General features: G+C 41.8%; 1 protein-coding gene across 1 annotated transcript in view; it reads left to right on the top strand.

The window, feature by feature from the left end:
* The window catches only part of SFMBT1 (Scm like with four mbt domains 1), a 69,764-nt gene that overhangs the window by 31,059 nt on the left and 25,491 nt on the right, over window positions 1-13,214 (top strand). The window contains exons 2-3 of the mRNA XM_056501245.1: window positions 2,664-2,818; window positions 9,862-9,956. Coding sequence (XP_056357220.1) covers window positions 2,791-2,818; window positions 9,862-9,956 — 123 coding nt within the window. The 5' untranslated portion in view covers window positions 2,664-2,790. The remainder of the gene's footprint in view (window positions 1-2,663; window positions 2,819-9,861; window positions 9,957-13,214) is intronic.

Below are 13,214 nucleotides of genomic sequence, written 5' to 3'. Positions count from 1 at the left end.
ACTCCCACCACTGTTACAGGGGGAGTCTGTACTGTGATTCCTGGGGGAAAAAAAAAAATAGTTGCAAAAAGTCCTTAAAAGAAGTGCAGGTGTCATTTCCCCTCTGAGGAAACCCATCCCTGCTATTTCTCAGTGAAAGCACAGTGCAGGGGCACAGGGAGGACATGGACCCCCTCTCCCACCTGCAGGAGTAACAAAGGAAGGGATCTTCCCCTCCTTGCTGCCTTAGTGGGTTTTTGGGAGCAGAGCAGCAGTTTCTGGGTGCTGAAGGAGCCCTGCCCTGCCCTGGCAGAGCTGTCACAGGATTTCTGTGCCCGTGCCCACAGCAGCTCTGTGGTGGACAAGGCTTTGAAATGGATTTTACTGGATGCCTTGGCATGGAGGAATTTGCTAAAACCTGGAGCTGTGTCCCCAGTCCCAAGGGTGTCCTGTCCCCATTGTCTCATGAGCCTTTGTTTTAAAATAATATTAAGCCTCAGACACCAGCTGATTTACTTTAGTTCAACATCCAACTTATGTTTGATTTCTTTTCATATTCAAGTGAGCCATCTGACTTTAATGAACTGTAACTGTTTTTAATGCTGCCTCCAGCTGCTAACATCTGAATATTTCATGTGCTGAAAGGAGGTTTGAAATGCAGAAGTGAGACTGAAAAGTCCAAAGTATTTCCAAATCAGCTCTGTTCCAGCAGCACTTGTGCTCCACTTCCCTTGAGATTTATCAAAAGATAATCTTTGGGGTGCCAGACTGTAAGCAGCAGCCATGGTGGGTGCTAATTACAAGTGCTCTCAATTTTGTGTACATAAAACACCACAACTGCTTATGAAATCCTGAATAACAACCCAACTTGACTTGGGCAGAATATCAATCAGCTTCAACAGGAGCTGCCAGTGTTTGGCATCTTCTAAATCAACAGCCTCTTTGCTTCTTGGGGTTGGGTTTTGTGGGTTTTTTTGGTGGGGAGGGTAGTGTCCTAAATATTCTCATATTGCAAAAAAAAAAAAAAAAAAGTGTAGTTGCATCACATAGTTTAGTTATAGAAGCTAGCTGAGAGCTGTATCCCATAAACTGAAAATAGCTTAATTGCAATTAATTCTGAGTGTATGTTGCCAGGGCTACACTATTCTAAAGCAGTGCACATCCCCAGACTTGTTGGAATAGGTGCTTTGCTCACAGCACTGCCTTTGTTTAGGCTTAGCCCTGTGACAGCTGATAGACTTGGGCTAGGCCATTACCAAGGCATGTTTTGATTAATGATTAAAAAGTGTTTTGTTGGTTAGTTCTCTGTGCACTGAGCAGCGTGCCAGTGCCATCATCCTCCAGCATCACTTCATAAAAGCTGCAGCAGGTGAAGCTCAGTCTGTAGAAGAAGGTTTGGGAGAGATATCTGGGAATAGTGCTTGAGTTACCTTGCCCTGCTCTGCTGTTCCCATGAGCTGGAAAAGCTGTGAGGAGCAGGGCAGGCTGAGAGTGGAGCCTGTGCTGGATTTCTCAGTGACTTTCTCCCAGAGGCAGGGCTGGATTGGGAGTTAAAGTGTGACCTTGCAGTTCCATGCTGAGCACAGACTTTGTGAGCTGGAGTGGAGCAGGTTGGAAGCATGGAGCAGAAATTGGCAGCTGGGTTCCATTCTGTGAAGCTATAATGAATAAAAGGCATTAGTATCTTCTACACAGTAGATTTTTGTGGCATTAAGCTGCCATTCAATAGGAGCTCTTAATGATAACTCTTCCTACTCTCAAAAAATTTTCACATGTAATGAAAATTTTTGAAGTTGGCTGTAGTTTTGATTGTACTTGAACTTCCTGAGTGACTGAGCACTGCTACTGGATATTTTATTCTATTCAAGTTGGCTGATTTATTTGTGTGTGAAGGAAGCTACCAGTGATGTGTACCTCTAAGGATTGTCAGCTAGTCTGCATAGACACTGCAGCTGTACAAAACTCAAAATCAGTGACTTTTCAAATATGCAGGATTTCCTTTTTATAAACCATTGTTATTCAAAATGTGTTCATTTCAGCCTGCGTTTTTTAGAACTTGATTTTTGTCCTCTATATTATTTCAGGTATCTCACTTAAATAAAACAGGTACTTCAATGACATTCAACAAGAATGCAAAGTCTTTTTGGAATTACCTTTTTCTTACAAGAATTTTCAAGCCAAAAATCTTTGTTTTATGGCCACTTATCTCTTTCATTTATATAAAGATGTCAGTCAAAGTGTGTTATTTGTAAAAGAAATGTTACCTAGGCTCTTATTTACTGTGCAAGTTTGCTTTTGTGGAGAATTTTGTAAAGAAACAAAACTTGTGGTTTGCTGCTAATGAGCTGGTGGGCTTGCTTTAGACCTGTTTTTATGTTTCTTTCTACCATTCATAATGAAATAATGATTTAATTGCTCACAGGAATAGGTTTGTAAATTGGATATTAGGGAGAAGTGTTTCCCTGTGAGGGTGGGGAGGCCCTGGCACAGGTGCCCCTGGATCCCTGGAATGTCCAAGGCCAGGCTGGATGGGTTTGGAGCAGCCTGGGACAGTGGAAGGTGCCCATGGCAGGGGGTTGGAAGGAGATGATCTTTGAGTTCTGTTCCAACCCAAACCACTCAGAATCTACCTTAAAAGTAGCTAAAAATCCCATGAAGATTTTCTTACCAGTTGTTCCTTTCAGGTGTTTTCCAGGATCCCTTCTTCCTGGCTGCTGTTGAAGAAGGGAGGCAACTCATGAGCACCCAGCAGTGACAGCCCTGGGCTCCCCTGCTTCTGCCTGCTGGGAACAGCACTGGGCTCCTGTGGAGATGAATGGAGAACAGCAGTATGATGCAGGTAACAGCCCTGGCCAACCTTCCCAAAAATGTTAGCAGTGTGGGAGAAACGAGCACAGGGAGTGTCTCACAGTGCATGTGCCTATGCACAGCACAGGGAGAACTCCAGTGTCACAGATTCTGGGTGATGCTCTGGGGCTGTCATGGGTCTGTTTGTTACTGCTCTGCATCAGAGCAGGGTGTATCCCTGGCTTTAAGGGAAACAAAATCTGGCTCACCTTGTGGTGGCTGTGTTTTCAAGAAGCTGTGACTTTCCTTTTTGTGCTACCACTGTGAGATGGGCTTATGAAAAGCTTGGTGGTGTTAACACTTATTATTTTAAGGCATTTATCTTTCAGAGTGGTTAATACCTAGTTCTGTCCTTGTGTTCATCTTCTTAATATTTTGGCAAGCTTTTGCTGCTGGTTGAAGAAGTCAGATAACTGAAGCTGTGTGCTGCCATTGTAATCTGTCCTGTTTTCCTGAAGTGCCTTGGTGTGTCCTCTTTGATAGGCTTGTGATATCAATTCCTAACCTCCTGCAGAGTGGTGTATTGTGATAAATCAGCTCAGGTTTTGGATCACCTTGGGCCACCAGGCCAGGAGGAGTGTTAGTCTGGGATACCTGGGAATACTAACAGCTTTCTGAAATGGTTCTGGAATTCTGGGGATAGGGACCATCCATTTTCTCTGTCTTGCCTGCCATGGTTTGTCCCTTTTCTTTGGGGAGGTTCCTACCTATTACAGTTTATATAAAGCAAATTTTAATTTGTAATTATCAGTGTAAACAATTAGATCAAGATTTTATCTGAGTATTACTTTCCTTTGGTACTTGTCCAACAAGCTTCTTCTCATAGGACAATTCACTATTGGTAATTTTTGTACTTTCACTGTGGAAATCACATTGTTGTCAGTGTTGCTAAGGAAATGTTAAACATCATTTTAATCTACAGTGCTTTTTAGGGAAATGCTGTCATCTGCTTTATGATGCTGAAATATGCTTTTTGATTATTAATTTACAGCAAGTCAGTCAAGTTGTTGTCAATGTTATATCCTCAAATAACAAAGAAAAGGCATAATGGGTGTGGATGTAGAATTTCTCCTGGCACATGCAAATACTTTATTTGCTTAATGGAAGCTGCAGGCTTCTGTCACAGAGTGTAAGGCAGGGACAAGAAGAGTGAGGAGTTGTTTTCATGGTCAGCAGTGGTGTGTCCACAGGCTGTGATACACATCCCTCAGTCTTAAAACCTTTATTGACATTTTTCCATCTTGCTCAAAAAGTGGCAGGTCACAGAGTCTTCTCACTGTGTGCTTTTGAATACTAAGGAAAGGTTTGAGACTGGCTTGAAATTACTCAGCAGCTATTTCCCTGAGCATCCTTTTGTGCCAGGCTTGAGTACAGGAGGCTGTGAGGAGCACACAATAAATGATGAGAGCTTTACTTGCATTCAGAGATAGCTCCCAGCAAGTGTCTGTGTAAGCTTAAGCACATTGGTTTTGTTGTGCCCTCTGATATTGTTTTCTGAAGTGCTTTTGAGATACACCAGTCCAAACCACTGCTGGAGCATTGACTTCATGTTCTTTGACTGGTGTAATTTTCTTCCACTTAATAATTTGCAGCAGCTTTTGGAGATTCTCCTCTGTTTTTCTGGTTTTACATCCAGGCTCTCTGGCTCCAAGAACACAGACAGAGCTCAGGGTTGTTGGTTGTGATGCTCCCCTGCACTCTGAGGGGAAAAGACAACTTTTATTCTTGTCACAGTCTTTCTCAACTCCTGAAATTCCAACTTGTCTTTATTTATTCATGGCCTCACAGCTGGTGGAGGTGAAAAAGATTAACTGTTATTAAAATCAGATTGAACTATATCTACATTTCAGGGTGAGAAACCCTTGGTTTAGCCTTACTGAAGTCTGCAAGACCTTCAATTGTGATGTACTTAAGTGTTCAATGTGACAGTCTTCAACTAAATCACATTAAAGATGCATGAAAGTTATTTGCAGTGAGAATTTAGCTCAAATCCAAAGATGAGAACAGCCTAGTTCAGACTGTTTCCATTTCAGATATTTTTAAGGACTAACTTCCTTAGTATTTCACTACGTTCTCCAGTCCAGATGTTATAATTCCATAATCTTTCTCTACCTGTATACACCAGAGAGCAGCAGGATGTAATTTGTGATAAAATTCAGAAAGAGTGAGTATTCCCTATAATGCCAGTAGAAATAGTGACAAATGGGAAGTGATTCACCTGCCCAGAAAACTGCTGATATTCTTACAGAGAATTTTCTCACCTCCAAAGTGGATGGATATTTTCTACAGAACCTCTGTAGGACACATCTCAGATTTTACTTAAGAAAAAGATTAATTTGAAAGTTTTTCTGGCACAAACTGGTTGCATGGCAAGGCCAGAGAGATGGGAATTGTGTCAGGTTTCTTCCCCTGCCTTTGCCAAAGTTGTGCTTTGCCTCTTGGCTAAGGTGCTGCTCAGTCATCCTGTCTAACACAGAGGAATAAGTCTCCATGTAGTAAAAAGCTGAATTCATTTAGGGCTTGTAGCAATTAAGGATATGGGGAGAAAGAGCATACATAAATATGTACACCCATGCAGCATTAGATGAATAAATTGTGCTTTGGAATAAAATGCATTAAATATGGTTTAGCTTGTTGTCATCTGTCACCCTGATTTGGAAGTTTTCTCAAAGTAGCAAGAACTCTGCTGTAAATGTCTGAGGTTTTATTGAACATTTTGAACTCAGACTGATCAGGGTGTTTAATGCAACTTATGGCCCCTCAGGAATGTGGCTTCATTAAACTGGTCCTGTGTCTCCAGGGATCTCTAACTGTAAGGATGGGGCTGTGTCTTGCAAAAAATACTAACAGAACAGTTCAAAGGCTTGGTTTAAACAGAGCCTGCTCTGCTGCCACTGTCCTGCCAATAAAACCAGAAAAGTGATTGGATTCTGACTGGGAAAGCCTTACCAGAGAGATGGTCCTTTGCTGCACTTTTGAAGTACATTCTGCATTCAGATATTGGAAAAGAAACTTCTTTTGGGGTTTTGTTTTTTGGGGTTTTTTTGGTTTTTTTTAATGTGGTCCTACTGCATGCCACAATTAAAAAGCTAATTTACTGCTCTCACTGTGAATCCTCAAACAGCATTTTTGCTTGGAGCTTTCTTCTGTGAACTTTTGCTGTTCCACATTGCTCCAGAAGGAGCTGTGCTAAATAACCTGGGGTGCTGTGGCAGGTTTGTGAGAAGCAGCAAACAGGATGGTTCAAACCATAGCTCAATGCAGCCCTCAGCTGTATTTATTTCCTCCTAAAGGGAGGAAATTTCCCCAGCTCTGTGCTCAGTGGTGGAAGTGATGCTGAGCACCTCAGTTGTAAAACATTTATAAAGTGTAAACACAAGCTGAGTTCAGCTTTTGTGAATGAATGAACAGAAATAGTTGTGGGTGCTTTTTGCAGAAATTTTTAAAAATCCCTTTAAAGGAAACTCCCTAAAACAAAATGGTGAGAGTATTAAATTTGCCATGAGTGTTGGATAGGGATTTATGGTTTGCTTTTTGGTTGGTTTGTTTGTTTGTTTGTTTTTATCCCTGTGAGGAAAGAGCTGCTCTGAGTATGGGACAGGCTGCAGGGACTGTGGAGGAGGGGGAAAGGAGTGGGGACAGGAAAGGGGAGAGGAAAGGAAAGGGGAAAGGGGAGAGGAAAAAGGAAGGAGCAGAGGAAAGGAAGGGGGTAAAGGGAGAGGAAAAAGGAAAGAGGAGAGGAAAGGAGGGGGGGAAAGGGGAGAGGAAAGGGGAGAGGAAAAAAGGAAAGAGGAGAGGGAAGGAAGGGGGAAAAGGGGAGAGGAAAGGAAAGGGGGAAAGGGGAGAGGAAAAAGGAAAGGGGAGAGGAAAGGGGAGATGAAAGGGGAGAGGAAAGGAAAGGAAAGAGGAGAGGAAAGGAAGGGGGAAAAGGGGAGAAGAAAAAGGTAGGAGGAGAGGAAAGGAAAGGGGGAAAGGGGAGAGAAAAAAGGAAAGGGGAGAGGAAAGGAAAGGGGAAAAGGGAAGAGGAAAAAGAAAAGAGGAGAGGAAAGGGGAAAGGAAAGGACTGGAGTCTGATATGGGGGAATGCCGAGCACTGGGCGGGCTGATCCCGGGAATGGTTTTAGCCGCAGCTGAAGCAGAGGCTCCCCGGAGCAGGCAGCAGGCTTTCCTGGGAGCTCCTTGTAGCAATTAAGTGGCAGCATAAGTTCCTAATTGACCCTTTCAGTGTGTGAAGTGACCTGTGGCTCATTGGAGCAGCTTTAGTGCCCTGCTGCAGTTATCTGATGGTAACGGGATGGAGGAGCCGCCGGGTCCTGGGCATCCAGAATCCCAGAATCCCAGAGTGCTGGGACAGTGTCACACTCTGGGAACCCTAAAACTGAGAGTTTTAGCCTTTCTGTGCTGTCAGCCCCTCACCCTCAAGGGAGTGCTGCTTTTGATGTGAGAGCTTGGAGAAAGCTGCCAAAATTGAGTGACGGAACTAGAATCACTGCTGTGTAGTTTGGATAAAAGTGTGTGATATCACATGGTAAAGGATTTGGAATTTAGAGTTTTGGAAGGCAAGATGGAAGTTTTAGAGCAGAAGTTGCTTTTTTCTTCACCACCTTCTTCATATGTTTTTTAATTAAATGAAAAATGCTGTACTGCGGGTCACGAGTGTTTGGTCATTAAGTCAAAAGTACAAATAATTTAAGTGTTAGTTCTTAATTGGACAATTAAGCCTTAAAAAACCTTGTAACAGGCAAAATACATCACCATTTCATCATTCGTAGCTTGTTAGCTAGAGGTGCTCTAGCACTCACTGTAACATAAATAAAAATTAATAAACATCTGAGTCCAAACATAAAATTCCATCTCTGATACCTTTAATCCCAACCCTGGCAGCAAGAAAAAATATATTTAAAATCAATATCACAGCATGCAGGACCTGCTTTTTGGGGCTGGAGGGGAGTAGAGTTGTTGCTGCAGGTTGATTTTTGATGGGAAGTGTGAGATGGTTTTCTTTGGATGAGAGGAAAATTAGAATTTGCTCCTGGGTCTGATTGACCAGAGCTGGTGTTTGTTCCTTTTTGCTTCTGGAGCTGTGAACTTCAGCATTTTTATGGTCATATAAAAATAAAATTCTGTGTAAATGAGTTGAGAAATCTTAATCTATTTTAACAACATTTTGCAATGAAATAATTTTTTCTTAGAATGGCTTGCAGCCAAAGCTTTGATCAACTCCACCCTAATTTGTAAACAACTGTGGTCTGTGTCTTAACCTTTTATTCCCTAAAAAAAATTTCTGAATAAACCTCCTTATTTATTTCTCCAGGTAATTTCTTCAGTAAGTTAAAAATTATCCCTTAAAAATGATGGTGATATTAAAGCTCTGAATCTTTTGAGCTCTTGGGCTTATGAAAAGTCAAAATAACCAACTGTGGTTGGTTAAAAACAAAGTTGGGCTCTGGAGAGATAAGAGCATCTTTTAAAATAGATAATGTCATCAGCAAACAACAGCTAACTGAATGTACATTTTTAAGTTTTGGGAAGTGATAACTCCTAGAGTCACAATGAAAAGTCAAAGATGAGCTTAACCATCAGTCTGAAGAAGTCTTATTAAGTTCCAAGACTTAATTTTTTAGATTTTTTTAGTCTAACATATCTTAGACTTTTGGACAAATATTTGCTCCTTTCTATTGGAGGACTTGTTCCAGAGCTTATTTAGCTTGTTAGCCTGTCCAGGGGTCTGATAAGGGCACATGGTGGAAATTTGTTCCTTTTTTTTTTTTTATGTGTAGTGCTTCCTACTCAAACTACTGAAAGATCAGTTCCCATCTGTCCTAGGAAGGGCAGGGGTGTAGGAAATGCTGTAACCTTTGCTGAGCTCTCCTTGGGCTTGAGATACAGAGAGATAACTCTGTTTTCAAACACAAACAAGGTGTCAGGTTTCCTGGTCCTGAGAAGGGGAAGCTCCCTTGTTCATTCATAAAGAGAGCTCTGGTGCAGATGGTGGAACCAAGGCTGGAAATGAAAATGAGAGCTCTGCCCTTGTGTGCTGGCACTGCCACCCTGTTGTGCTGCTGAGCCTGAGTGTGTTGGGGTTAAAAATGCTGCTTGCATGGGCTGGGATGCTCCCTGGCCATCCCACTGTGTTCCTGCAGGGAAACGTCACTGGCTGCCTGCTGAACTAAACAGGGGACCTGAAATCCACCCTGTGCTGTTCTGGTGTCTTTTTAGCAAAGTGGGTATGTGTTGGAGAAAATGGGAATGAGAGAGCAGGGAAGGGGGCCAAGCCAGAACTGAAGGGGAGAGCAGGGCTGGGGTACAGGCTTGACAATAATAATAGAAAATTTGACTAATCTGTAGTTCTGTGGTGTTGCTTGTTACAGGGGCTTGCTTCCCTAACAGCCTGAGTGAGCTTTGAACTGTGGATTGAGTGGTTTTAGCACATTTATGCATTAAATGCATCCCATAATGAAGAAGCTAAAGAAGCTGTTACACCTTATGAGCTGGGCTTTTAAAGTGGCCAAGTTGAGTGGACTTTATTTCAGTTATTTTCTTTAGAGCTACCCTGAATTCCTCTCTTTGCTTTTGGTGTTTTAGAGCAGCTAAATGCATAGTATCTAACTTTAAAAAGAGCACAGTCTTATTTCAAAGGTTTTTTTAGACTTTTTGTTTTCAAATCTCTTAGTAGTAGTATTGCTCTTTCCTGGATGGCTTTTAATTTAAAGCACCAACAGACCAGTGTCCCTGGAATTCTGAGTCTCTTGTATTTTTGATACAAATACAGGGCTCTTCTGCCTACATTTCCCTCTCACAAATTGTAAGCAAATTAGTGCTAAACCAAAATCCTCAGGATTTCACTGTTTTCCAGACCAAGTCCAGCTTAGGAGTGCCCTTCACAGTCATCAAAAGGCCAAGTAGTGTTTTCCATTTCTTGAAATGTGTTCACTGCACACTTGTGTGCTCAGCCATTTGGAATTGAAGTGGGTTTTGCTGTGGTGTGTAGTAGCCTAAAGCTACTGAATTAGAAATGTTTGGCTTCTCTTCCAGATGCTGGTTCCAGTGTGGAAGAAATGGAATTCAACTGGGATGAGTATCTAGAAGACACAGGAGCAACTGCAGCACCCCATGGATCTTTTAAACATGTGAGTAAGGGAGTACATGTGTGCTTTTAGTATCTCCTACATTGTTTCTTTGATAACTAAATGCTTAGGGTTTCTTTCAATGAGTTGGTACTCTCAAATTTGGAAGACTAACTAGAATAATGTTTTTTACAGAGAAATGCAGAATTTAACCTTTTTATTATTGTTTCTTGTCTTCCTCTCTGTACATAGCACAGGGTAACCCCACCCACAAGTGCTGAAATCTAAGGAGTCAAGGTATTTTCTGCACCAGAAAATAAGCTTGATTTTTCTCAAGAAGCTCAAAATATCCACTCTCTTTCTTCTTTTGATGATAGCTCCTGGACAACTGCTATGGATGAGTAGCTTTAGGAAGCTGGTGGCAGAATAGTTCTTGAACAGCAGAATTCAAATGTGTTCTCAAAGAAGGCTTTAATAGCAAGGAGAAAATAACAGCTCTGCCAAACACCTGACTGTAGTAGTTAAAAAACTGATTAGGATAATTGTTTATCACAGGCTTACTGAATAGGAGGAAGTCTTGATAAGCCCTTGTTTTTGCCCTTGGGGATCTCAAATGTTTGCTGGTAAAGTCCTGGAGAGCACTGTCCCATTGGGGGAGATTTGGATGTGAAATCTGCCTTGTTGTACAAGATCCTCAGTGAAGGTGAGCTGTACAGAGCTGGTGTCCAAACCCATTGGTTCTCTTCCAACAATTAAAGCACCTTCCAGACTGCCAGACTGGTGAATGTGACACATTGCTGGGAAGACACCCTGTGGTGCTCAGGCTTTTGGGTCCAATACCATGACTTTGAGTATGAGGAAACTTAAAGCAGCAGGAAAACAGACTGAGGTCTGTTTGTGAAGGATCAGGAAGCACTTTGAGTCCAAGGGTAACCTGGAGAAATGAAGACTATTAAATAATCTGTTATGTTAGTAGTAAAGATGCACAGAAGATACAGACTTCACAGAGACTGTTAGAACACTGGGATGTAATTGTAAGTTTTTTGTTCAAATAAAAATTCAGGTGTCTCATTTCTGAAGGGGGCTGTGCTTGCTTTATTTTTCCTGGATGTGCTGAGGCTGTAGCAAGAGCCAGCTTAGAGTGGTGGTGTCTGTGCAGCCCACATGGAACCAGAGCAGTGGCATTTTGCAGTAATATAAGGAATTGTCTGTCTCTTCTGGTGTGGTTTACCTCATTGGATCTCTGTTAAAGATTTGGTATCATAGCTTGGTCACTGTACAATTAATTGTAATGCCAGCTTTACAGCAATTGCCAACTGAATTAATATTGTAGCTGGATTTTGTTAATTAGCAGGAGACACACTTTGAAAGACTCACTGCACCTGCACCAGCTCAGCTGTGTCAAGTCTGAGGTCTGGTGGGTTTGACCATGATTTATAAAAATACAATTAGGTATTCAAAAATTTATTAAATAAACCTCCACATTTTGTATTGCTATTAATCCCTCCCTGTGAGGAGCACAGTGCAGTTTTGCTGGTGAGGTGACATTGTGGTGGAGAGTGGTTTGGTGAAGAGATGTGGGCAAAGCCCAGCCCCTTTGTCCCACTGCCTCTGCACTCACTCATCAGTGAGAGAGGAAATGTTCAGAATGGAGCTACTGGGCACTTTCTGCCACAGCTCCTTAGAATTTGTCTGGAGTCCAGTGTTGATGTTCTCTGTAATAAGCTTGGCATAAAATTCTGAGAAGTTATTGGTGACACTGAGTTGACAGGTAGAGGGAAGAGTGTATTTATACCAGAGTCTTGCTGTTAATGGAAATGCAGGAGTGCAAGGTGACATGCTGGGGGTTTCTGTGATCCATTAGAAGGTAATGTGTTGGGAAAGGTGGAGTAGAGAGCCTGACTGCCTCCCAGTGGAGAGTGCCAGCCTGTCTTTGTGACTGAGCACTGAGGCAAGGTTAGTGTGGTTCCAGGATACACCAGCTGAGTGGTTTTCAGTGCAGAGCAGGCAGGCACTGGTGGGGCTGTGCTGGTCATTGTGGTCCTTCCAGCTCAAATCCATGGTCCCAGTTTCTTGACTTTAGGAATGATGTATTTTTGTAATCCACAATTAGGAGAGTTAACAAGCTTTACTCTCAGAAAAACAGAGTGGAAAAATCTGAGCTGAGAAATAGTATTGGCACAAGAGCAAGTGAACATATATGATAATTTAATGAATATAAATCCATTTTTAAATGGAACTATGGTTTTAGTTTGGTTCTTTTTAAATACTGAAGTAGAGCTCCCATTATGATTTTTTTGTGAGAAATAGCTAACACATGTTGTAGGATAATACCTGGTCAAGTTAAGAAAATGTAATCCATGATTACACAGCCTGTGGTAGCAAAGCACTGGACTTGCTGATGGGAGAGGTGACTTTGTATATTTATGGATATATTTAAGCACACTATGTATGCTTATATTAATTCTGAAAGTTTTGCCTTGCTATGAGTAAGCCACATTGAAAATTTAAGCTACTTCTCAAATTAAGCGTGCTCTAATGTTTAATTTGTTATCATTTTAAAAATTAAACAATGTTGAGATCAAAGTGGGTGCCTGGCATAAAATGTAGCAGGAAAAAGAACTTACCATAAACGTGGAGCTGTAATGAATGCCAGAGTTATTCCCCAAGCCTAAATACACTTCCTCTAGAACCAAATGCTCTTTTTAAATTCCTTTCTGCCCTTAACAACATGTGTGTGACCATGAAAAACAAGTTGGTGTTCAGCATCCCCTGAACACATTTGCTGTGTGTTCTTGCATGCTCTTAATCATTTTTATCTGTTCCTTATCATCATCATCTCCTCCTGAACTGGGTCCATCCCTGGGTCTGGCTTGTGCACAGATTTCCCAATTCTTCAAATGCTGCGCTGAGCTGGAGGCTTTTCTCTCAGGAATCAGAACATGAAGTTTTTGGGAATATTTCTTCAGCAAGACAACTGTATTTTTAAAGAGACAGCCTCTATAATACCAGTTCAGAATGCCTGCAGGTATTGGATCCTGCTGATTAGGTTTTTAAGAAGAGATTTCTCTAAGTGGAGGGTATTAACCCGAAGGATATGAACAGTTAACAGGGGCATATGCTTTTCTTTCTGGTGTAGATCTCTTAGTTTTATTTTTAGCAAACCAGCATGTGCTGGCTGATGAGACTATAATAGCTGTGGCAGTTACTGAACTGTCAGCACAGAACTGGGAATAAATACCAGAGAGTATCTGCTCCATCTGCATCATACTGAACACCTCTCTTGTAGTTTGCTCAAAGAGGAAGTGGAACTTGGGACCT

The sequence above is a fragment of the Oenanthe melanoleuca genome, chromosome 12 (assembly GCF_029582105.1).
Source record: "Oenanthe melanoleuca isolate GR-GAL-2019-014 chromosome 12, OMel1.0, whole genome shotgun sequence".
Taxonomy (NCBI): Eukaryota; Metazoa; Chordata; class Aves; order Passeriformes; family Muscicapidae; genus Oenanthe; species Oenanthe melanoleuca.
This window is presented reverse-complemented; position numbering and strand designations above follow the sequence as displayed.